This window comes from Oenanthe melanoleuca, chromosome 3 (genome assembly GCF_029582105.1).
Source record: "Oenanthe melanoleuca isolate GR-GAL-2019-014 chromosome 3, OMel1.0, whole genome shotgun sequence".
Lineage (NCBI taxonomy): Eukaryota > Metazoa > Chordata > Aves > Passeriformes > Muscicapidae > Oenanthe > Oenanthe melanoleuca.
Window position 1 is genome coordinate 99,033,964 of NC_079336.1, and position 24,922 is coordinate 99,058,885.

Here is a 24,922-nt window from a genome sequence, read left to right on the forward strand (position 1 = left end):
AAAGAACATAAAACACCTCTTCTAACATAGGGAACACCAACTTTCTTTCTTGTTATTTTATGACCCCTACCTTACACAAAACATATTTAAAAAGATTATTTTTCATATTCAAGCCACTTATGATGGCATTTTTCTGCAAGATACATTTCTTGAGCCAACAGTCTTGAAATGGGAATGCACACATTAGATTAAGAAAATCTACAGTATAACAGGTTAAGTACTTTCATATTTAGTAAGGTAGAAACAAATCCCCTAGGATTTCAGGTTTCCCCTCAGAAAGAGTTTAAGACAAGCCTAGCTAAGTGAGATATAATGTCTAGCTAATGTTCAAATATCCCTTTCTGAATTAAAAGCCATGCAGCCTGAACAACACAAAAGTTATTTTCATTTGAGCCAGGTTTTCCTTCTCTGTTACTATTGTCTCCATCAATTCAATTTGTTCACTTGCACAGCAGACCTGGAAGTTTCAATGGAATTTCTGAACAGGCTAAAATGTTTTTTGAAGAGGTTTTATTAGGGCACTTGCTGCTGTCCTGTATGGAATGCAAGCCTGCACTTTAGAGTGGTTGTGGTTTAAGCCAGCTACCAAGGAAGTATCACACAGCTGATCACTCTCTTCCTCCCACCACTGGGATGGGAAGGAGCATCAGGACAAGGTGAAAGATCTGTTTCAAAAATGAAATAAAGTAGAACATAATGAGTAAATATAATAGTTACAGCAAAAAAAAACCAACAAAAACATCCCTGTGCTATCAATTCTCATCCTAAATCCAAACCCCAGCACTGCACCAGCTGCTGGGATCAAAATCAACTCTATCCCAGACAAAACCAGGAGAATAGCTCCCCATCCTACAGCAAACTCGTCTTCATACCAAAATATCCAAACTGAGCAGCTCTCTGCTAAATCCCCAGTCTATTTGATGAGCTCCAGCAAAACTGCTCAACATTCCAAGTTTATTGACTTCCTGAGCTGTTACCACAGTTTTTTAAACACTGAAGTGTTTTTTAAACACTTGCTCAATGGTCACTAAGGTAATTTAATTTCCACATTTAGAATGTTCAATATTCACCACAGAACTCATCAAGGCTGGTTAGGTCTGCAGCTTATGCATCACTTTTAGTGAACACAAAATATTAAGAGTTTAAGCTCAGCAAGGAAACCCAAAGAAACACCTGATGATATTCCTTGGGAAGCTTTGGGGCAGTAAGGTTTAAACAGACCTTAGTAAATGCAGTTATCGGGGCTTACACAGGTCAGGGAGCACTCCTGAGTGAGGGGACTGACATTTGGGAAGGACTCCTGGAATGGGACAGTAGGTTCTATTTTCCATCAGCAGTTATTTGGAAAACACACATCTGGCTCAACAAACACAACTCAGCTGCTACAACTATCACTGGAACATGAAAGAACATCAGCAGCATTCATCCTTCATTCCTCCAGCAATCTTAATCCCTCAGCATCCACAGGGAGTTGTATATCTTGGAGGTTTTGTCTTTACCTTTTTTTTCTTTGAAAATAAAGTTCAGAATAACATCATATCAGAGTTGACAAATGCCTACCAATAGATCCACCTCCTTCTCCCAAAATAATCTAAGGCCACACTAAAAACAATGGAATTTGCACAGGCACTTTTTTTTCCCCTTTCTTAGTAATTTTTACACATTCCTTTAGAGAAACAAAGTTTCCCTGTTGTGGAAAGAAAGGAGTTCAATGCACTGTGGTTTCAGCACTGTTGTGAGTTGTTTATTTATATTACACTTGCACTTTTCTCCTACAGAGACAAATATTAGACGATTTTATGGCTGCTACAGAATTCCAAATCTGAAAGGTTTATCTTGAAACATTCTGTGCAAGTACTGATGCCCTGACACTGAAAAAATCAAAGCACTCCCAGGTAAGCTGAGCCCCAGAGGTGCTTCACTGAACAAAGAAGGACACACATACTCAGCAGCCCTATTCATAGCTCAGGATGATTCAAATAAGAGAATTAATGCAGGAACTTAAAATGACTCCAGGCACCCAGGGACTGCAGTCAAAAATTTGTGAAGATTGTCGAGTTACTGAATGGTACTCATTACAATCTGCACTGCCCACACAAAGCAGAAGTTATATAAGCTTTTCCAAAAATATTTCAGAAAGACTGAAAGATGGTTTCAACAGAAAATAATTGTCCAATACCAATATAAGACGTGCTCATCTGGCACACACTTCCTGCATGACCTCAGACAACCCACAGACAGACAGACAGACACCTTCCAGGCCTGGCTCTACCACTCCCACCTGCTTAGAGGCCATGCTGCTCCATCCACGAGCCACAGCAGCGTTCCTTAACTCACTCAAGCACCACGTAAAGACAAAAAAGATTATTTCTGAACAAAAACTGACACTCAGAGCAGTGTCTGGTATGGTTTGCACAGGGCCTGCTACTCCACCTCTCCGTGCTCCTGCGCTGCACCACGACCCCACCGTGCTGACAAAAACCAATCCAGAGGGAAGAAGTGTTTCCACTGACTCAGTCCCACATCCAACCTGCCACCCGGTCAGGTGAACGCTCCTGCTGGCATCAAACAGGGCTGAAGAAGCCTCTGGCAGCTGCTCCAACAGCACCCCTGCCAGTGTGTGAAATCCCCACCACCAGGAACTCGTATTTTGCCTCGAGCAAAGAGCTCTGTTGTCACACTTGGGCAAAAGACAGGATCTGCACACGAGCTTCATATCAGAGCTGCAAACAGCACACCCAAAGGAAAGGTAACACCACAAGGCAGCACTCCCAGCAAGGATTTCTGCAGCAGTTCCATGGACTCGCTCTTCTGCCAGCTCTGCCAGGGAACAGTAACCTCAAGCAGAGGCTGAAACAACAAATGGGTGTGGTGCCAACACTCAAAACTCCTGCCAGAGCCTCCAGAACACATCTGACCCTGCCCTCTGGCTAATGTGGGGTGTCCAGCAGAGCTGTGCAACTCTCAAAACCTACACCCCACAATCCAGGGGGACCTAAAGCTCTCCAGGCTCTCGTGCTCTTTGCAATCATTTAACTAGAGATAATTTTACATTGCAGGCCGAGCAGCTTGGCACCCAGTCCCACCCACCCAAGCCCAATTTCCCTTGAGAAAGCACCTGGACAGAATGGATTCTCCAGGAACCACAAACACACGGGAGCAGGGAGGTAACAGGCCTGTCCTGTTTGGGGTTAGTCAATAGCTGCAGCACCGACAGTGTAACACTGCAGCTCACAGACTGATGCACAGCACAGAAGAATCAGTGGCTGGTTTCCTTTTTTCACGATGCTGTTATGCAAACCACAATTAAGCGTTAAGCACCCTCTAAGTCCACTCAGGTCATTTACATGAGGACAGATGTAGAGGCAGGGCACCGTTTCTTTTCCATCCAGCTGCACCACCCTGAGGCTTTCCCCAAATCCAAGACCATCAACAAGGACAATGCTCGGTGTCAACCAAAAGCTGCACGAGGTTATACCAACCTTAAAGAGTGAGCAGTGAAGAAAATCCTTTCTGCCACAAGGACACAAAAGCAGTAGTGTCAGAAATAAAAGCCAGCCAAAATAAAGCTTGTGCTTTTCTAAACTATGATCTACCTTTTCCACAAGAAAAATGGTAACAAAAGCTACTTGAGTCACTTGAAACTTTGCTACCAATTAAGTAAAAAAAGGCCTACAATAATCAGTTGTAGTTTCAGGAAACAGGGTGTGAAAGGAAGCATTTTAAACCTTTAAAGCAACAAAATCTGCATTTGCATTCCACTATGTATAGTTTTGCTGTAGTAAACAGGAAGCAGCTCAAGACTCTTGGCTTCTGGAGCTCTGCAGAGCTCCTCCCTCAGCAGGGCCCCCCCAAGGAAAGCCTGCAGCCCATCCCTCAGAGCGAAAAGCAGGAACCACGGCAAACAGCCCCCTGGAAAAGCTGGCCAAAACCCCACTCACCCCCAACCTGGAGCGAGCCAACCAGCTCAGCAGATAACAAAGTCTCTTTCCCCAGTTCTTATGCTGTAACTTGTCACTATAACAAATCCCTCAAAGATGTGTCCCTCTGTGACTTAGGAAGAACAAAATTACTATTTTCTAGTGCTGAAACACTTCTGGATACCACAATGATAAAAAACAGTATCAAACACTGAATGAAAGGAACAGTCTCTCTACTATAGAACAAAGGAACAGAAAAAACTCCAGAAAACCCATGAGAACAATGCAGGCAGAGACATGAAAAATTCACGCTGAAAAAGGGAAAACAATAAATGCAAGAAGAGATTCAGTAAGCTGATTTTTTCAGTGGATGAAATAAAAATAACCTATTAACAGCTACCAAAGTTTTAATTCTGTGTCTTGCAGGAGGTTTACCCCAAGAAAATATAACTCTCACCATGGCTTTACCTAGGACAACAGGAGCTTTCAGGGTTTAAAATAAAAACTAAACAGCGAAAACAAAGGAAGAAAAGCCACAAAGACAAATTCCTTCGTGTTATTTCCAGAAAAAGAACTCAAAAAAATGAATAAATAAATAAATATACTTCAACAGAGCTGGCCAAAGTTTTGCCTCCCTAATTTTGGAATTATTTCAGATGGCCTGGCATGGGAGACAAAATTTCCTATAATGATTTCAATATTTATCCAAATTGCATACCTTATCTTCAAAGCCTGAACTCCAAAATGCATTTTTCTAAAAATTAATACTAACATGTGGATTTTCTAGAAATTTATATGTGGATTTCAAGAATGTGAAGTGTTTAGCACCCACAGGCTTCTAAACAAGTTTTCACCTCTATAAAAAACATCATCAACAATTCCATGTCGTCCTGCTTTTCCTTTTTTTTTCCTGAAAAATGCAATTGCTCCAAGCACAAAACAATTCCACAGCATCAGCAACCAGAGAAAGTAAAGCCTAGCAGTAATACTTGCCTGCTGTTTTTGATATGCAGTATTTGGATTTATCTTCGATTCTAACAGTAGTGAACCTGAAAAAGGTATGAAGAGAGATTTACTGAATCCAACAAAACAAATATCTCCACACATCTCACACCACTGCCCACGTGCCAGCCAGCAGACTCTCAGCCTAATCCAAATCTCACAGAAAATCCACAAGAACCGCCTCCTTTAAATATAATTTCCTAAAATAAACCAAGTAAGAACAAAATTCAACAGGAATATCTCTATTAAAATAAATTTTTCTCTTCTAATTTAGTCCAAAAGCCACTGTAGCACTCTTCTCCTGAAATTTGGTGCAAGAACCAGCTTGTTTAGTGGTCTTTTAGGCCAACTATACAAATTCCAGCAGGTAACTGTGCTGGCCAGCATAAAAATATTTTTGCCCAGAGAAGCCACGTGGGCCACTTGCTTTTATTCCCTTCAGCTGCCCTTCAGAAGTGAATCATGCAGCTACTATAAACGCAGGGACTTTATCTAGTGTATGCAAGTAGTGTATGTCTCCTGGCAACAGCTCCGGAGCAATTTATACCACTCTTAGGTGGTTTATTTAGCACATTAGCACCTGTCGGCTGCCAAAGTGGGGAGCACGATCCTCCCCCCGCTAAAAAAGACCCTCGGAGGTGACTTTAAAGTGTAATAAAACACGGGATGCCACCCGAGTGGAACACAACCAGTAAGGTCCTGAGGAGAACAAGAGCAACCAACAAACATTTTTTTTTTTCAGCAGTAAGAAAGGGAGGAAAAGAGCACCTCAAAAGCAAAGGGTATTGCTGTGAACGAGAACAAAATGTCCTCACGTGTCCCAGCCTGAGCTCTGCTCGGGCTGGGGAGCTGGGGTAACTGCATGGAGCTGAGTCAGGGGAGGTGTAGGGTGGATTTTAGGGAAAGAAAGGTTCTTTCCCAGAGGTGCTGGCACTGCCCAGGGAGCGGGCACGGCTGCCAGAGCTCCTGGAGCCCTTGGACAACGCTCCCAGGGATGCACAAGGTGGGATTGTTGGGGTGTCTGTGCAGGGCCAGGAGCAGCACTGGATGATCCTGATGGGATCCAGCCTAGCATATTCCATAATTCCATGAGGGGAAAAGTCCAGGACCACGGTAGCAAACGCTGCTGTGGCCTGTGGGGTGAGGAAACTTCACGCGAGCCGCGAGATAAGGGAAGGCACGGAGGGCGGAAATAACAATAATAATAGCAACAATAATCCTCTGGGGTCTCCCGGGGAGGGCACCCCAGCCGAGCCCGGCGATGGCGGGGGCCGAGGGGAAGGGGCCTGGGCAGCCCCGGCCACGCTCTCACCGTCCGACTCGGCGCGCACCAGCAGCGACATCCCCTTCAGCCGCTCCACGTAGCTGGAGGAGACGTGCCCGGTGCCCCTGTCGTCCCATTGCCGATCCTCGTTGAGCGTGTAGACCTTCACCCGCCGGCGGGTGTCCGACATGGTGCGGCCCCGGGCCCGCTCCGCCTCCGCGGGGGCGATGGAGCGAGGAGCAAGCGGGGCGGCCGGGCCGCTCAGGGGCACCGCGGGGCCTTCAGCGCGCCGCTTCCCATGGCGAGTCGGCGCCGGGGCCTCGCTGGCGCCGCTCCGCCTCGGCAGCTACCACAGCGCCGCCGCCATCTTGTAACCCGGCTCGGGCCGCCTTTCTCTTCGTCCCCGCCCGGGCACGGGCTCCCCTCGCAGGGGCTACGGCGGCCGCCCGCTGCCGCCGCGCCGCCGACGGGACGGCGGCCGCAGGGCGGGGCGCGGGGCGGGGCGGGCCCGGCCGCTCCCTCACGGCGCCGAGGCGGGAACCGGGAGGGGGGGACAAAATGGCGGCCGCCCTCACGCACGGAGGGGGTGGGAGCATCGCTGCCTTTTAACGCCCAAAGCGTGTAAAGGGGGGAGATGGCTCGCGTGTTCCTCCGAAAAAAAGTGATTTTTATTTTCTTTTTGTTTTCTGTTTCTTTATAAAGGCTTGTCTAAAAGCCGGTGCCACCGCGGACGAAACTCACGCCTCCCCCCCTCACGGCGCAGAGAGTGCCACCCACCGCCGTCACACAAAATGACGGGCCAGCTCCACACCCCGGCCAGGGTAAATTTAAACAGCACACGCAACTGAGACAGAGTTTGCATTTTAAGGACGAAAAGGAGTCTCGTGCATCACAAAACGGCAGAAAGGTTAGTGAGCGGCGTCTCCTTACACAACAGCCATAGTGTAACATGCGGTCTTGTGCCTGCTTTGTGCATCCCCACAGAAGGCTCGAAAGCAAAACTGAACTTAAAGCTTCAAAAATGAGAGAAACGTGCTTAATTAGCCCTTACACACAGCGTACAATTTAAGACAGACCACTTGCCAAGCACCGTAGAGTCTGTAAATCCTGAGTTTTCCACACTAAACACCATCTACACGTTTCCTCTGTACTAGGAATAAAAAAAATATTACATCTCCGTGCTTGTGTGGGAATAGGGGAAAAGGACCCCAAAGCGTTCAAGGAGTGGAGCTGTGTGAACAGCGGGGACCAGGGAAGGTTTGGATGCGTCTCCAAACCCAAATTTGAGGTGGAGGGAGGGAGGCAGGGCGATGCTCCCGAGGCCAGGGCGTGCCCCGTTCCCAGACAAAGCCAGACTTCCCTGGCTCTGGCCTCACGGAAAGCAGCCACACCGGTATGGCTCTGATTCACAGCCGTGCCATCGCTCCGCTCGCAGCTTCCAGAGTCCTCCAGAGGAAGCCGAGGAAAGTGTTTCCAACCAACTGAGCCGCTCTAAGCAACAATGTGCAACTTTGCCAGCGTTCTCTGGGCAGATTTAGAAAACTCAAGGTGTAAGTAACATTCAAGTCTCAGCTTTTGCACTGATGTTCATTGTAGCAGGCCTCTAAGACTCATCGTTCAGTCACCAAGAAAATCCAAGATACACCTCTGAGAATTATCATCTACTTATATTTAGCAGGATGGGAGCACACATTGGGACATGTGCATCCTTATGGATAAGTGAGTCAGTAACTATAAAAAGATCATATTTCAAAACCCTGGATTGGGAGTCACACAAACCAGTTTACAGTCAGGTTCCACACCAGCCTTGCTACATTTTAGTGCCTTTCCTCACAAGGTATTACACACTGAGTATATTTCTACCTTAGAGAAAGCTCATTAAAAAGCAAAGACACAAAAAGAAACACAAACCCCAATGGCCACAGCATATTTCTGCCTCAGGACATCTGCTCCTCATGAACTCTGCCTTCCCCTCTGCACGACTTCTGTGCGTGCTTTTTAGCTCTTCAAACCAAATGCACAAAAATAAAAGCATGACTTCTACTCATGATTAAATGCAGCACTTCTCAGGATATATAAAACAGCAAGAAACCACAGCAGAGTATTTTGGAGCAAGTTCTTACAGTGAATAGCTACAGAAAGGAGATATGTGAATTAGAATTGGCATGAAAACCTATTTCTCATGCTTCAGCTGTGAAATAAATCCATGATCTCTCCAGGCATGAACTCAATGACCTCTGTGGGAAAAAAAAAAAATCACTCCAGAACACACTGGGGTTGCACTCACTGGGATGTGGAACTTCTCTTTGCCCAAAACAGCATCCAGGGGTTGTAAAGCCCAGCATGACCCTGCCATGGGTACCCACAAGCAGCAAGGGAAGTCTGGGGGCTTTGTCTGGACAAGACACACAAATGTTTGCCCCAGCAAATGTTACAGACTGGATTTAAACCCAGGCTAAGATCAGGAAAGCATCCTGCTCTTTAAGAAAGCAAATCAACATTTTCCACTGTGGTGTTGCACCTGCCAGCAGCTCATCCTTCCCCACTACCACTATCAAGTTAGCATTGTTGAGAATTCTGTTCTTCATCAAAACACAGGATTTCATTAGGGTAGACAGCAGACAGAGCAACCCAAGTGTCACAACATGAGCAGCAGAAAATTACTTTTTTTTTTTTTCTGTGTTCTCCCAAGCAAGACAGACTACTCATTCCCAAATCACTTAAAATTTCTTGGAGTGAAATTAAGAGACCGTATCATTCCCTGTGGCAGGTAATCCCAGAAGAACAATTAGGCCAGCTCTTACACTTTTATGATAGCACTTGTAATATTTATTGCTGCCATTTAAAGATACCCCAGCTCTTGACTCTTTGCACCTGCACAAAAAGCTCAGGCTTGTCCAATAAAGGCATTTCTGGCCCTCCTGAGCTCCTGCAATGCTGCACCTGCCCAGCCTCACTCTCCAAGGCAACTCCTTCCAATGGCTCCACTTAAGACAGGTCACTACCAAAGCTAATTATGCTGAGCAGTAAGAAAGAAGAAATAAATCACTATTTCAAACACCAAAACCCATCTGCTCCAAAAGGACTGAGCTTGTTCTCTCGAGCACTTTGGACCCACCTGGTTTCTGATCATAGCTGAGCCCACCTGAGAGCCAGGGATGTCCTTCCCTCCAGGAAGGGTCAGAGCAGCACACACTCACTCAACTCTTGGCTCCCATGGAGCTTCTCTCCCCAGGTGAGAGCAGCTGCTTTCTGCTCCTCCCAGCCAGCTCCCGAGTGTGTTCTTCCCCCGCCCCTTCCCACAGGGCCTGAAGCTGGTTCCAGATGCAGAAAGTCAGGCTGACTGTACAGGTTCTGCCACAGCAACATGAAAGTCATTCTGCTCCTTTATCATCATCTAGCAAACAGACAATGCCCCAGCACTGCAGTAGCTGCTTTACTGGGACCAGCTCCACAGCATGGCCTCTCAGAAATCAGTGTACGATAAAGGATATAAACCCTGGAAAACCACTTAGATTGGGGAGGTCCATTTCTGGGAAGTGTTACCAGAAATGGCAACATCTGAGCTTCTGTTCAGGGACTTTTAACCTTGACCTACATAATTTTATTAACACTATTCGTGTGTAGCAATCATGTATCAGTCAACTGTCACAGTAACAAGTGACATCCAAATTATTACTAAGAAATAATAAGACTCAGCCCTCAAAGAGGAGGAAAAGATTGAAGAAAGATCCCTTGGCAATCTTTCTAAACTTTTTCCAATTTTTCAATCTTACATGATGAAAGACAGAGACAATTACAGAACAGCATACCAGTAATTTTTTTCCTTCTTTAATACTTTAACTTAGAATAAAAAAAGGAGTAATTTTTACTGTACATTCCTATTTCTCCTCTCCCCAATGCTTTGCTTTTTCTTTCAGGTGGTTCAGAGCCCACTTGCCATCAGATGGGAAGTTGATTTTCTGATTAGTTCTGCATACAAACTGGTATGCAAAATCAGAAGGACTCTGTTTGATTTTCAAAGTCTGTACCTCACAGCAGAAAAACAAGTAATTCTCGTGAGCCCCTGGCAAATGTTTTGAAGCCTAAAAGAGATCAGTGAACTCACTGATGCAACATAATTAATAGAGGGATTAAGACACTCTTAATGAGAGTATTTTAGGGGGGAAGATTTATCACACCAATTGTTCAGTCCAAAAAAAGTATTTTAATGTTTTAATTATGTATTTTAAAAGTCAGTGCTAATGAACCCAGGTGATAAGGGGTGATGTTTCAGCCAAGTTCTGCTCAGATATTGTAGCAGGTCTGAACCTTTTGAGAGCAATGTATTGATCTAAAAAACAGCATCCATCATGTTAAAGGTGATTCTTCTAAGTCTTTATGTCTTGCTCAACATTCTTGTACTCTGAAAAGCCAGTAAAACTTTGGCCAAAGTGTACAGGATAATTCCTTCTCCCACAAAAGAGTAGTTCAGTTCTTACTTCTCATATTCACAGTTTTATTTTGAGTGGATAACTCCAAAGAGAATAATCTGAAATATCATCTTCTCAGTCTATAAATTCCATGTTCTTGTATTCTTATCTCAACCTTGCTACACAGGATGAGGGCATTGCTTATTTCTGGTTTTGCTTTCAAGTTTTTAATCAATTTGAAGGCTTTGAAGTTCTACATCACCTTTAAGCATAAATAGTGTCTGTTTTATAAATATGATTCACTACCATCCACCTGCAGATTCTTGTGAGGACATGTAGAGCTTCTAACAAAGGTCACTTGCATTTTCACCAGCTATTACACCTTTTTTCCTGAAGGAGAGAAAAACACTTTGTAACCATCTCATTGCATCAAGTTATGAGATTCAAAAATGTTCCTTAAAACCAAGATTTCCTCAGTGAATTTTCCCTTCTTTTTGTGCTGCCAATCATTCCTAGAAGGTTGCCACAGATTGCCTCGAGTTCCAACTGGTGCACTGTGCATTTGCCAATCTTGCTGTGTAACTGCTCCTGATTTTAACATCAGGCATCTTCCTGTTCCAGTAGCTTTCTAAGAACAACAAAAGCCACAGAAATTTTGGGAAAAGTTGAGGTGTAAGCCTTCTGGAAACCACTAAGGAAGAGCTTTTGTCATTTCATTAATGGACTGAAATCTTCTCCATTATTGACTTCATCAAGAAAGCAACTTATTTTTATTTTTTTTTTCTTTTTCAGTACCTTGTTTGGTTTTTTTTCTTTAAAAGGTAGATGAAAAAGATGTTGGAGATGGTTTTGGACAGAGGGGGCTGCAGCACAAAGCCAGAGTGCCACAATTCCTCAGCAGAGCTGTCAGGTGCAGCCCTGAGTCAGCTGGAGCTGCTCTGCTGGCCTTACCTGTCACTGGGATGAGGTGGATGTCTGTGGAACAGCCCCTCCCAGGACAATGCTGTTTTTGTCTGTCAGGGTTTTCAGGGTGCTGCTGGCTGGGGCCTGCAGGATTTTCCGTGACAGCCTCATTCTGCCATCCGTGGGGTCACGGCCAAAGTACTTAACCTGTGAGGAAACACAGCACCTTCACACTGAGCAACTCCAACAGCTGCAAACAGCATTCTCCTTCAAAGATGGGCTTGAGATTTTATCAATTTGGAAAGTCATAAATAGCCATCCTTTAGCCTATTTTGCTGTCAAATAATGTGGTGCATAGATAACAAGAGTATGACATTAAATAAATCCAATTTGAATGATCAGGTCTTTAACTAGCACAAAAAGGGAATCCATTATGGAATCCAATTTTCTTCATAACCACTAAATAAGTAATTAAAAAAAATTTAAAACACCAACAGCATTTTTAAGTTGTAAAAAATAATTACCTGAATTTCTTGTCCAACTTCTAATCCCAGGGCACTAGGGTGTTTAATCTAGAACACAGTGTATTTTAGAAATAAAATTAGCAGAGTTGGTTATAAAAATCCCTTCTTTCAGGGATACATGCTGCACTTCAACCCAGTGGCTCAGGTTAAACTTTAGGAACAACAGGTTTCTGAATATGACATGGAAAAGGGTATTGCAGAGCCAAAGAACTTGGTGTAAAAACAACTGCAGCAGTCACACAGCTGATTCTCTGCAGTTTTAAGTACAGGGCAGGTAGAATTAGAACACCAGAGTGCTGCTAATTAAGAGCTTTTAACCTGGAAATGGACTGTGGAACAGCAGGAAGTCTGTTACAGCCATTCCAACTGGTTAAAAATAAATCTAATATCCATTTTTATTCCTGGTTAAGGATGGGTTACCTTTCTTTGATCCAGCTGTGAATTATGAAGTAATACTGGGGTCATGTTTGGGTACAGTTTTACCATCACTCCAGAATCTCTGCAGCAGGAAACAGCACAATTAATTCAAAGTGCATCATGAAAAGTCCACATTTCACTCTGCATATGGACCCCAAAGCAAGCATTTATAAACTTCTCACAAATAAAATTTTACTCATCTCTTTTTAAAAATCTTTTCTCCACCATAACACATCCACTCATTTCTCCTTAACTGAAAGTGGATGAGAATTTCTTATTTCAGGGCAGTATTTCAGTAACAGGTACCATCCAAAGTGTAATTTTTACAAGACAAATATTGTGATGAAAAGTGGAAAGCAAATTCATGCCATCACTTTCAGATTCCAAGATGAAAAAGGCCTTAAATTTTACAATTTAGAGACATTCTAAAAACGAAATAAACAACAAAAAACACCCCAGCTTTATCAGGAAACAAAATATTTTCATCAGAAATTATGCAGGTGCCAATATTCCCAGCATAAGTTTGGCACTCTTATGAAAACAATGATTAGTTTACATCACATTTAGGTATCAGGAATACAGCTATGAAAATAAGTTAATTTCAACTCCAAAGCACTTTTTATACCTTAGTTCAGTAATTGTGGCTGTATAAATTGCCCCAAATTCCAAATTAACTTCTTGCTGTAGAAGAAAAATAAAACAGAAACCAGTAAGACACAAAGTCACAAAGAGCAAAGTGGAAAAGTTAAAGGCAGAAGTGTGTCCTTACATCATCTTTGCAGATTTCCCCAATGAATTCCCTGGCTTCATGCATTGCCCCTGGTGTGGGGGCAAACACTGAATATGTCTCTTCATCCAGCTGACTCACAGTCACACCTGAAAATGGAGATTTAGGAGGGAAGTCCCACTCAGTAAAGACTTGCTCAGAGCAGAATGGTTTTGCACACTCATTAACACTTCAGACTTCTGATCATTATTTCATCTTGCTCAGTTTAGCCATTAAACAACTGCACATGGCCACCACTTCCTTGCAAATACCTCAGTACTTGTGGGTCATAAAGGAACACAAAATTATTTTTATTATCCTTTAAAGGCAGGGAAAAAAAAATCCTGAATAAATGTTGAGGGTTATAAATCAATCTCCCAGAGATTTTTAATAAAACTTGCATTACTAGCTGAGGGAAATTAAAGTGTTTTGGAGCCAGAATGGTAAAATTGCTTTAAAATTTCCTCCTAGAGTTCTGTGGCCAGACCACACAGGTTAGCAACCACAGGGAAATAAGATTTTTCCTCCTTTTCTCCACCCCAATCCCCTGAGAAGCATTAATCAAGATTAATTAACCAGAGCATTAAGGGTCTCAGGTCCAAAGCAGAGCATCTACCTGTACTCTACAGATTTTTTCATTTTCAGTTTGCAATGAGCATTGAAACAAAGGGAAACATATGAGGAGAAATTATCACAGGGATCAAGAATGTCTCACCAGTCTGTGCTTGAAGTTTTTTCAAATTGTAAGCCCCAGGACCAACAAATCTTAATCTTTTTGATAAGGGAACGTGGATAGTTTCTGAAAGAACATTTAGAAATCCTTTGAAGTGCTAAATACAATAATCTTGAAAGCCATCACACAAAAAGGCACATTCCTTTAGCTTTTAATCTCTTCCAGCTACCTGGTGTATTTGCTGAACAGGGATGTAATTACAGGTAAAAACTGAAATAAATGAAGACACAGAATACACTCTGATGACTGGAAATTAGCTTAAGCCATACTGATACTCTCATTTATATTTATTCTGATTTTGTGAGAGCTTCACTTAAATTCTATTTTCTGGTGTACACTGATATAGAAGTGCTGCCCCACGTGGCAATAAAAATCCCCCCAAAATAATTAAGAATAACCAAAACCCCTCCACAAATTATCCTCACAGGGCAATAATATATAACAATCAATCATTAAAAAACCAAAAAAAGCTATTTTAAGTGGAAGTTAATTGTTAAAAAGGTAATTATGAAAGTTATGAATTCACACAATAACATTACCTACAACTGGTCCACTTTCTTTCCTGTTAGGTCTGGGTTTTGCCAGTGTTTGGTTCATAATTTGTAGAATCTCCCTCTTTGCAGCTAGAGGAAAGAATAATAATAATAATAAATCAATATTTTTGTATATGATAAAAAGAAATATATGAAGTTTTTGTTATACAGTAGAAAAACATTCTTTGTCAAAACCTGTCTCCTGCCTAGCTGGAGAATGTCAAGCTGCAAATTTTCCAACCCATTAAATCCTTATTAAACCACGTAGCTTCATCTCCTCATGTGCTTCAAGAATATTTTAGCTGCACATGTCAGAATACAGATGGTAGCAAGTTTCACATGTAAATATAGCTGAATTTATGTGAAATGAGAGAGTTTGGTGTTATTTTTATAACATCATCCTGCTGGATTTAAACAAAGTCATGTAACGTGTGTTAGTCCAAATCATGCAACAGCTGAAGTTACTTTGAAGTTAGTTTGGAGCTTATTAAGCCAAACCCATTTCATAAAGATAGAAGCTTGGTTTTTTCCACAATGAGAACAAAAAAAAAATAGTTTAGTATTTAGTTTCATAAAACTTAATACCATTTATCATGTAATACGTAAATCCAAGCACAGACCTACCTGTAGCTTGCTGAATAGCTTCCACCACAATTTTTATTGGTATTCCTGGCAACTTGAGATCAACCTGACATGAGAAGAATTAAGTGCCATCACCATGTCAGTAAAGCTCTTCTAATACTCTCAGAGTTTCACTTGAGGAAGATTTCATGTCACAATACCTGCAGTGCTGTTATCCCTTTGCTGGTGCCTGCCATCTTGAAATCCATATCCCCATAGTAATCTTCAATTCCCTGCCAGCACAGACAGACAAAACCCAGCTGGAGTCATCCCAATACACCAAAAGACTTCCAAGTTTTCTTCTGCTTTATTTTGCTGCTCAGGACTAACACTGTTCCTCTCTGTCCTTGGAAATTTAGAGATTTTGTGGACAAAAAAAAGCTGATCCACTGCTCATCCTGTGCTGTCAGTGGCTGCACATTTTCCTTCCCAGCCACTCTTCCAAGTGCTCATTCTCCACCCAATTTAATTTCAGTACATTATTCATCTTTTTCTCCCATGAGGAAAGACAACATTAATTGGAAAGACAAATCTATGAATGCTTAAAGAACTAATAACATGAAAAATAAGAAACACGACTGGAAGTTTCATACAAAATAAGGGGGGAATTTGGGACATCAAACAGAAAAGATGAAAGTAATTTTTCCAGGAGTGATGTTGTAGAATTAACTGGGTGGAAGGTCTCAGGAGAAGGCCAAAGCAGGTATTTTAAGCAGCAACAGGAACAAAGTGAGGAACACTCACCAGGATGTCTGTCAGCACGCGATAGTCCTCGATATCCCCCTTCCCCTGGCTGCACTTGGTAACCAGGCCTATGGCTACCCCTGCCACTGCATTTGACACTGGAACTCCTAGGAGTGGCAAAAAAATCACATTTTTGAAGCCTTTGGTTGTTTCCAGATCCTGTAACACACTGCCATTTATCGTTTTAAGTGCTTTATTTTGTACCTGCATCCATTAATGCTAAACTTCCACCACATGCAGAAGCCATTGAGGAGGACCCTGGAGTTGGAATACAGGAAAAAAAAAAAAAACAGTTATTAAAGAATGAAAAATAGGTCTTGAAATAAGCAAATAAGCCAGAATTATTTTCCTCATCCTGTAGCATAAAAATGGCCCCAAATATCATTTTATTAAGTCAAGAAAGGCCCATTTTTCATGAACATGTACACACTTTTTATTTTAAATATTTCAGGTAATAGTTATTAAAAATATTTAAACTGAAATCTACTCTTTAGCATGCCTACACATCAAGCTTATCAAAGCTTTTTAAGAACCAAATTTAGTCTCCAGCACTAGGTCAAAAACAAGAAAATTCTAATACCATTTGATTCTAAGACTTCAGAAGTAACTCTGATTGTGAATGGGAAATCCTGGGGTATAACTGGTTTCAAAGCTCGTTCTGCCAGTGCACCTGTTTAAAAAAAAACAAACCAAAACAACCACTAAGTGTTCCATAAATAAAAATCAGACAAAATATTGGAACTTCCAGGGATTTCTCTAATCTGGACTTACCATGTCCAAGCTCTCTTCTGTTCACCCCAGTAACTTTGCCAATCTCATTGGTTGCATAAGGTGGAAACTATGAAGCAAAAAAAGTGTACACAGAAAATTAACTTGCTTTTCCATTTTAAAACATACACTTAGAAAAACATCTTTGAAGTTTTGGTGCATCTCAAGGTAAAAAATACATGAAGAATAAAATAATCAAACCACCACATAACTTCTATCAGTCACAGGACCAGTTTAGGTAATGTTTAGTAAATGTTTTACTTCCACAGGATTAAAGAGAATAAAAGAATAGCAAGGTAGTTAAGAGAGAACACAAGAAGCTTCCTCCAAATAAACTTGTCAGACAACCTAGCAGAAATGTTATTTCTGTCACAGAGATAATGGAACAAGATCTGCCTGTTGCCTGTAGGAAATGCTTTGGGCCAGCTCCAAAGGCTGAGAGGGATGCAAGAAGTAAAAGCATTTATTTACTACTCCTGTGCCACGTCAGCTGCACATATTAATAGGGTTTACTAAGAATAATAGCACAGGTTCATCCTGCTTTCAGTAAGAACCTGCTCTGAAGGAGCTCACCTAATGTTAGGGCATTGAAAAGGCTGTATAAAATGGCAATTTACAAATTATCTACTGCTTTTCAGGAAACCAGCACTTCTGCTCATATAAATCCATGCATGAATTAGCATAAATACATTTTAGCAAATCTAGAGCTAATTGATAACCTTGGAAGGGATCAACTGCACCTTTAAAAGCAAGACATGAAGCCCTTCAGTGAATCATGCAGAAAGCTGTGACACAGGAAAACTCTCACCTCATAATGCAGCATGAAGTTCTTTTCTTTTATTCCACTATTAATTAAAAACAAGACCATGTTAGAACAGAAGCAACCAAATGTGTTTTACACACAACAATAATTCAAACTAATATTTTTATGCTTACAAATGGACCCAGCCAAACCCAACAAATCAATACATTTGCTGATCTCCTCCAGTTACCAAAATTAGAAAATATGGACAAATTCTTCCAGGTTAACAAAGATTTAACTACAGTAAGGTTGAGACATTAAAATGTAAAAGCTCCCACATTAGGATGAAATCACTGGGGTGACATCACTGAAATGTGGCTTTAAAGGGAATGAATTTCACTTTAGCCCCCAGCAGTAAAGTGTTAAAAGCACAAGGACCTGCTTGCTACATCCTAAATTAGATTTTCCACAAATATTTTAAATATACAAACCATACTGGATGTTACTTGTAAAACCCTCCAGTTTCAAACGTGTGCTACGGAATTAATGTCACCCCAACACAAACCCACTGCCAGGATCTCTGGAAAACAGGCCACTTCAAAATCTCATTTTACACCTTTTTCAATCCTAAAAAAGTATCTTTGTCGAAGTTCAAGGGAATTTTATCAAATGCTCACCCTCTTGTCACTACTGCCAGAGCACCCAGATGTACATACCTCACTGCTGTGGAGATAACATCTGATTTTACACTTGATTCCAGGGAGTCAAATGTAACTGTACACAGAACCTAAAACAAAAATGAGATAAAATAAAAAATAAACCCCTCTTAAACCCTTCCAGCCTTCACAAATGTTACTGTTTAAGAAGAATCAAAAAGAATTATCAGTTCAGCAGCAAGTGAGATGCCAACACCTATCACTTGTACACTTATTTATCTCCATCACACAAATTTAGTAATAATCTGTGAAATCACAATCTCACAAGCAATCCCACTTAAAAATACTAATTTAATGCTTCTCAGGTAGGAGCCAAGAGCAGTTTTTTCCCTAAGAAACCTTTAAGAGACAGGGCCCAGCTGCAGTCAATGCTGTTTGTGCCTAAGTCAGTGTAATAAGGAGTCAGATGAATCTGACAGTGCTGCAGCAAAAGGAGCTATAAAAGTACAGAAGACCAAGTCTTGAGTACAATCTTAATTCAATCCACCCAACAGCTGACACTTCTGGCAAAGAGGAAAAAAAGATCCTCTCATTACTGCAATTTTTTGGGTAAAATTTCCCTATTTGAAGCTGCTTTTAAAAGATTTCTCATGATGTGCACAGTTTAGCAGTGCAATGTAGTCACCAACCTACACACCACTTCTGCTTATTACTATTTAAATGTGACTAAAAAAAGAAACCTGGCATGTAAATGAAAGTCCCAAATCTTTCAGCTTTTGATAATTCATTGATCATTTCTGATGCTTAAGTGACACTACCTGTGTTTGACCTCTTTGAAATAAGGCTGATCCATGAAGCATTTTGAACATGTTCACTTCACATTTAATGTCTCTGAGGGAAGTCAAATCTCTCCCATCGCACCTGAAGTGACAAAGAGAAATTAAGAGATCAGTTAAATCACAGTCCTGGATTAAAAGCTGACAGAAATATTATCAGTAGGAGTTTGACACACCCACCTTCTATATTCATTTAGCACAAGATTTCTAAAAATATCCTTTGAAACCACATTGAAAGATTCCATGATTTCGTAAGGCTCAGCCTCCGGAAATTTTTCTGGGTACAGAAAAGAAATTGCATCTGAAGTTGGGAAATCAATTTTATAGAACTTTTACTAAAATAGCTTCCAACAAAGAGCATATTCTAACTCCAAGCAGTGCTACCTGCATTGAAGTATTCTCTAAATATTGACAAAAATTAATACCTTTCAGCTGTTCTTCTGTTTCAAGCCTTATTTTGTTGATTGCCTCATCTCTGGAAATCTAGAACACAGGATTTGCAAGCAGTTAACTCTACAGGGCAGAACAACTGCAGAGGTTTAGGGCTGTGCTTGGTTTAAAGATCTTCAAAAATTTAGGGAATGAGAAACAGAACTGTCACACCAATTCAAAAATCAATAATCAGCTGGGAAGAGACCTCAAGGGTTGTGTGGTCCAACCCTTCTTGGCAAAAGCAGCATCTAAACAAGATGGCCCAGCATCTTCTCCATCTAAATCCTAAAAATGTCCCACACTGGGGAGCCCACCACTTCCCTGGGGAGATGATCTCAGTGAATGATAATTTTTCCCAAGGAGAACATTGCTTTTGTGCCCAATCAGAACCTCTCAGGAGTAACCTGCACCCATTTCCCCTTATCTTTTCCATGTGACTCCTTGGGAAAAAGGAATCTCCACCTCCACATAAACCAAATATTCTGGTAGGTAAGAACTTAGAGAACAATTTATTATTACTATTACAGATAGATGCAGGGGAGGAGACAAGCTTAAATTACAGAATCACTGAGCTTGGAAAAGACTTCTGAGATCATCAAGGCCAATCTATGATCACCACCTTGTCAATCAGACCATGGCACATCCAAGACTTTCCTTAAAACACCTCCAGGGACAGAACTAAAAAAGCTAAAAGCTTAAAGAACTCAATCCTACTAGAATTTTATTATGATATTAATTAAAAAAATAATTATATCATGATTGATTACTTACTTTATCGTGGCTTGAATCTGTGAACACTGCATAGATCTTGTTAGAAGCAAGTCTTTAGGGAGAAAAGGAAGAACTTTTGAAAATACAGCTTAAAATCCACTTCTACAATTAGAGGGGTTTCTTTGAGGATTAAATATTTGAGAAGTATTTAGTGACATACCAGCCTGGTGAAAGCACCAGATTGGTATTTCTCAACATTCCTACACCTGAATTATTTGTTGTGAACTTACTTCTTTGCAAGCTCCACGATCTCTTCAGGAGCAATAAATAATTTCTGGACAGTTCTCTTGACCACACCCTGCTCCTTCACCAGCTGCTGAATGCCCTGGATGATCTGCTGGCTCTGCTTCACCCCCACTTTGATGGCATGGCAGAAATCTTGCTGCAAGATGTTCTCAGCAGTTGCTTCCAGCATAACTAGCAATGGGAAGATAAAAATGAATTAAATTCCTGTTTCATTGTTCAATAGTAATCTAACTCAACTGGGGAATATGAGGGAATCTACCTTACTTAACCAAAAGTTACCACTGCTGTTTGCTCCTACTATTTTATAAAAATCCAGATTTCAAATATAAGAAAAACATGTGCTAAGATTTCCAAGCCCTCATCAGATAACAATTAACCTACTCACCAACTTGGCTGTGTGGAGCTCCAGCAACAATTAAATTCAGAGCACTAGAGGCCATTTCTTTTCGAGTTGGGTTGATAACAGTCTCTCCATCCACTAGCCCTACTCTTACTGCACCTGCAAAGAAACTCCACAAAGTTATTTATTATTATAATAAGCAAGTTCTTAAAGGCATGACTATAAGAATATATAATTAATAAATTAAATTATATATTATATTTTGTTAAATCATTAATTTATATTATGTAAATTAATAATTAAAGCTACAGACTAATTTTAAAATATCAGCACATTGATTGGATATTAAAAACAAATCTAGAAAACAAAATTACCTATTCTATTTTTCTTTTTTTATCTATTTTTTCTAGTACTGGGTAGGGCAAATAATGTCAAATAGTATTACACACAGTGCTGTGAGTATAGTGGGAGTTTTTTGTCATTCAGCACATGAAAAAGTCAGCTGAAAGGAAGATACTTGTTTAATATTTATTCTTGGGTAGACCTTTTCTCTTCCCAGAAAATACTCACAATGAAACAAATCTCTTTTTGAGTTCCTTGAGGAAAAGTATTCTGAACCAGCTATTTTCCAAATAATGCTTTTCAATAAATATGTTTCTCTTAAGAGAAAATTAATTTATTGCTCCCCATACTACACTATTTCTGTATTATAATTTCTCCCAGAAGTGCATTTAGTCCACAATAAATAATCCCTTGAAGTGCAATAATTCTATCCATTTTAAAATTATTTCTACTGCTTGAAATTCAATGTTTAGATTCAGCTTCTAGTTAAAAAAGCAAAGTACCACCTGTGGTCTAAGTCTTCCATTACATTAAAATCACCCATAATTTCAGAATGTATACTCACCAATAGGACCATTCCAGGGGATATCAGACAAGGCAAGTGCTGCAGAAGCTGAAAGGAAGTAAAAAAACCTGGATTAGAAAAAAAACCTGATTTCATTAAATCCCACCAAAGCACTCATTTCTCACAGTGCTCTTACCTCCATTAATTGCCAGAATGTCAGGATCATTGACACCATCTACTGCTAAAAGATTACAAAGGATCTGGCATAAGATAAAAGACAATGAATAATTTTGACCTATACATTTTTATTACCTTTTATATTTTTATTACCATTTTTATACAAAGCTAAGGACACTAAACCCCCTACATTCCATATCTACAAAACCCTACACTGGACATGGAAATTTTTTCAGGTATTTAAAATACAAAGCTGACAATAAACCCCCACTAATACTAATATTATATCACATCATATATAAGATATTTATATTAGCATCTTTCCTTTGTTGTACAGAGGAGATTTTAATTTTGTTTCTGCATCTTGACAACAAAATTTGGAAAGCAGGATGTAAGAAAAATAATTCAAGATAAGCAGATGACAGATTAAAAAATCATTACACTTGTTTGCGAAATGCAAACCCCTCCTTGATGTTAACAAAAATAGTTTTTCTTAAAACAGGTCCTGGATAATGAAGTTTTCCTTGGCCACATCCAAGTTTTCTGTTTTGAAGGTAGCATGACCTACCTGTGTATCATAAAAGTAGCCTGCTGGGAAGAGTGGCCTGATTGACCGATCTGCAAAGCAAATAATCAAACTCTAAAGAAAAGTTGGTTTTCAGTAGTTAATATTCAGTTTGCCATGGAAGAATCCCAAAAGAAAGTGACAAAATAGGGTTTTTTAAACAAATAACCAAACCAAAAAAGCCCCCCAAAAAAATAAAAGGCAGAGAACCCAGCAAGATATTTAGCATGATATACATAACCTTAAAATGTCAATTGTATTGATAAACAACAAATTAAAAGTTCATTTTCTGGCATTACTACAGAAACAACTCTGCAAACAGCAGTTGTAAACTACTATTATTTTCCAACATTCCTGAGAATGTTACAACTTTCTCAAATGATAAATTTCAGCCTACCTATTACTCTGCTTGTAAGAATTTCTTTGTCAGTGGAGCCAAGCTCTCTTCTTAGATAGTTTGTAGGAATTCTTCCTGCTGCAGCAGCTTTCTGACGGTAGTCAACCTTCCAAAAACAAGTCAGGGATTATTAATTAAAGCTAATTATTTACTGCAGAGCCACAGAAACCCTCACAGGGGACCTTTGGGATCACCCAGTTCCAACCCCAAATTATTTACTTCCCACTCTTAACAATCTCAGCCCTTTGAGCCTCACAAACCAACCAGTCTTCCATGGAAAAATTCCCAAGGGCTTGTGCCAAGGCAGAAAACATCCAAGGCTCATTCCTCACCCACACAGGGATCCTGGATTTTATCAACTGCAGTTCTGAAGTCCAGGGTCTGTCACCTGCTGTTTGCATTCCCTGCTCTCCCCAGCCTCCTGAACTCCACTATTTAAGGAGTTAAGGCTGCTAAGTTGAGCACTGATTAGCACAAAAATAATTCTGTCATTAGTACTTACCACTAATGGCATAAACTGAGATGGAGAGGGCTTGGTTTTGCTGACTGCTGTGACCATCACTGCTGTGTCACCTAGCTGGGTTCAGAAAAATAGGTAAAAATTGAAGTCACCTGAAAAAAACCCTCCAACATTCTAAACTTCTTCACAAACCAGTAATTCTTAAAAATTATACTCTGCAGAAAACCACCACATAAATCCACACTTCATGCCACTGTTTTTGCTTTTCAAACATAATTTCTTCCTATAAAATACAGCTGTCCCTCCATTAGGGATGAAATTGCCACTTGAGGCTCTATATCCCACAGGCTCTGATGCCCAAACAATGACTTTTAAGACAAAGGAATTTTGAAGCTGCACAAATTTTAACTCTTTTGTTTTTACCTGAACAACAGCAGATCCATCAGCAAACTTGGCAAGTTTTCCAGAAGACAGCTCCATCTTTCTAAAGGAAAGAAACAACATGAGTTTAAATGAGTTCATAGTGAATTAATGTACATTTTCCAGCAATTTCTGCATTCAGCTGCACAGAATAGAGCCTATGCTTCACAAGGGATATAAAAACCCTCCTTAGATATGAAAATTGAAACTCTTGGAGCAAAAGTGACCAAATCCTCTTAATTTTTAAGTGCTTTAGCATCAAGTGTCCTGCTTTTTTCACCTTGAAAGCAAAGCCTTATAGCACATCAGCCATCCCCAGGAGTTACATGCATGCCTTGGAGGCAAAGGTGAATCACCACCTGTTCCAGCTGGGGTTTAACCAGTGGAAAACATCCTCCCACAGCTGCAGAATATTCCCTTCTTTGTGGCAGAGGATGGAGAGCAGCAAGACAATGATGACACACTCAAGAGTGAGATTTGTATTATTTATTCCAGAGTTGTGCTCAGTGCTATTGCACAAGCCCAGCACACACTCCTGATTTTCCATGCCATTATTTACACACAGAAATCCAGAGCTGGTCCCTTCACAAGCACAAATTAGTGTTATGACTAGTTAGTAATTTCTATACAAGTTATCCCAGGTAACTTGTTCACCTGCTCAGAGGAACACCTGGGCAAAGCCCTTATGACCTGTAGGTATGATTTTTACTGTTGTAATGAGCACAGTTCACTGTAGAATCACAGAATGGTTTGGGTGGGAAGACATCCTAAAGATCATTGAGTTCCACCCCTCCACAATCCCAGGCTGCTCCAAGCCCCATCCAACCTGGCTTTAAACACTTCCAGGGATGCAAAGCTTCTCTGGGCAACCTGTGCCAGGGCCTCACTGGGAAGATTTTTTCCCTAGCAACCCATCTAAAATTATTGTCTTCCAACTTTTACTCATTCCCCCTTGTCCTGTCAGTCTACACTTTCATAAGACTTTTCACACAGACATCCCTCAGCATCTCGAGTTACTACATCCTTAGGGCTCCTTATTTCCCTGACTAAGCGATGGCAAGGCTGATTCTCCCTCCTTGCCGGTTATACTTGGCAGCACACCAAGATCCGACATCAAAGGACAACCTCGATACACCCCACATTTAGTTTTTCCTCGCCTTTGCCTTCCTCTCCAGCCCGGACAGCGCTCTGCCCTGCCGCCCCCCCACACCCCTCAACCCCTCACCTGCCGCCCACCTCCACCGTCACGACCCGCCCGGGCCCGGCTTTGCCGCGGGCGGGCACCCGGGGCAGGGCGGGGCGAACCGGGGGCAGGAGCCGCCGCCACGGCGCCGCGGCCCCGCCGCCATCCCGGCGCAGCGCGCCCAGCGCCGCCCGGCCGCAGCTCGTGGCGGCCGCCATAGCGCCCGCGGCAGGGAAGGGCGGC

General features: G+C 41.3%; 2 protein-coding genes across 3 annotated transcripts in view; both read right to left on the minus strand.

Moving 5' to 3' along the window:
* PPP4R3B (protein phosphatase 4 regulatory subunit 3B) overlaps positions 1-6,665 on the minus strand; it is a 19,714-nt gene extending 13,049 nt beyond the window's left edge. Inside the window, exons 1-2 of one of the 2 annotated variants that reach the window (XM_056486354.1) lie at positions 6,235-6,665; positions 4,914-4,969 (exon numbers count right to left, since the gene is read on the minus strand). In XM_056486354.1, coding sequence (XP_056342329.1) covers positions 4,914-4,969; positions 6,235-6,376 — 198 coding nt within the window. In that variant the 5' untranslated portion in view covers positions 6,377-6,665. The remainder of the gene's footprint in view (positions 1-4,913; positions 4,970-6,234) is intronic. The other variant, XM_056486353.1, reaches the window with a different exon arrangement.
* Positions 6,666-11,549: 4,884 nt separating this feature from the next.
* PNPT1 (polyribonucleotide nucleotidyltransferase 1) lies at positions 11,550-24,922 on the minus strand. Its single transcript, XM_056486356.1, has 28 exons — positions 24,722-24,922; positions 23,500-23,560; positions 23,119-23,193; positions 22,617-22,722; positions 22,223-22,272; positions 21,674-21,737; positions 21,538-21,585; positions 20,676-20,789; positions 20,275-20,461; positions 20,045-20,096; positions 19,267-19,324; positions 19,022-19,118; positions 18,824-18,926; positions 18,066-18,136; positions 17,416-17,452; positions 16,611-16,677; positions 16,420-16,509; positions 16,044-16,097; positions 15,840-15,946; positions 15,257-15,328; positions 15,099-15,162; positions 14,481-14,564; positions 13,924-14,007; positions 13,212-13,318; positions 13,068-13,123; positions 12,446-12,524; positions 12,026-12,073; positions 11,550-11,708 (listed from the first exon to the last, which is right to left on the minus strand). Exons 1-28 carry the CDS (start codon positions 24,895-24,897, stop codon positions 11,553-11,555), a joined length of 2,367 nt encoding a protein of 788 aa, XP_056342331.1. The 5' UTR covers positions 24,898-24,922; the 3' UTR covers positions 11,550-11,552.

What these genes read in the sequence shown, in the direction of transcription:
- PNPT1 (XM_056486356.1), bottom strand. Translation starts at nt 24,897, where the DNA reads ATGGCGGCCGCCACGAGCTGCGGCCGGGCGGCGCTGGGCGCGCTGCGC. An exon ending in ATCGTGGAGCTTGCAAAGAA is followed by an intron (nt 20,097 to 20,274) that starts GTAAGTTCACAA and finishes TTCTCCCTAAAG; the next exon opens with ACTTGCTTCTAACAAGATCT. An exon ending in AGAAAGTGGACCAGTTGTAG is followed by an intron (nt 14,008 to 14,480) that starts GTAATGTTATTG and finishes ATGTTCTTTCAG; the next exon opens with AAACTATCCACGTTCCCTTA.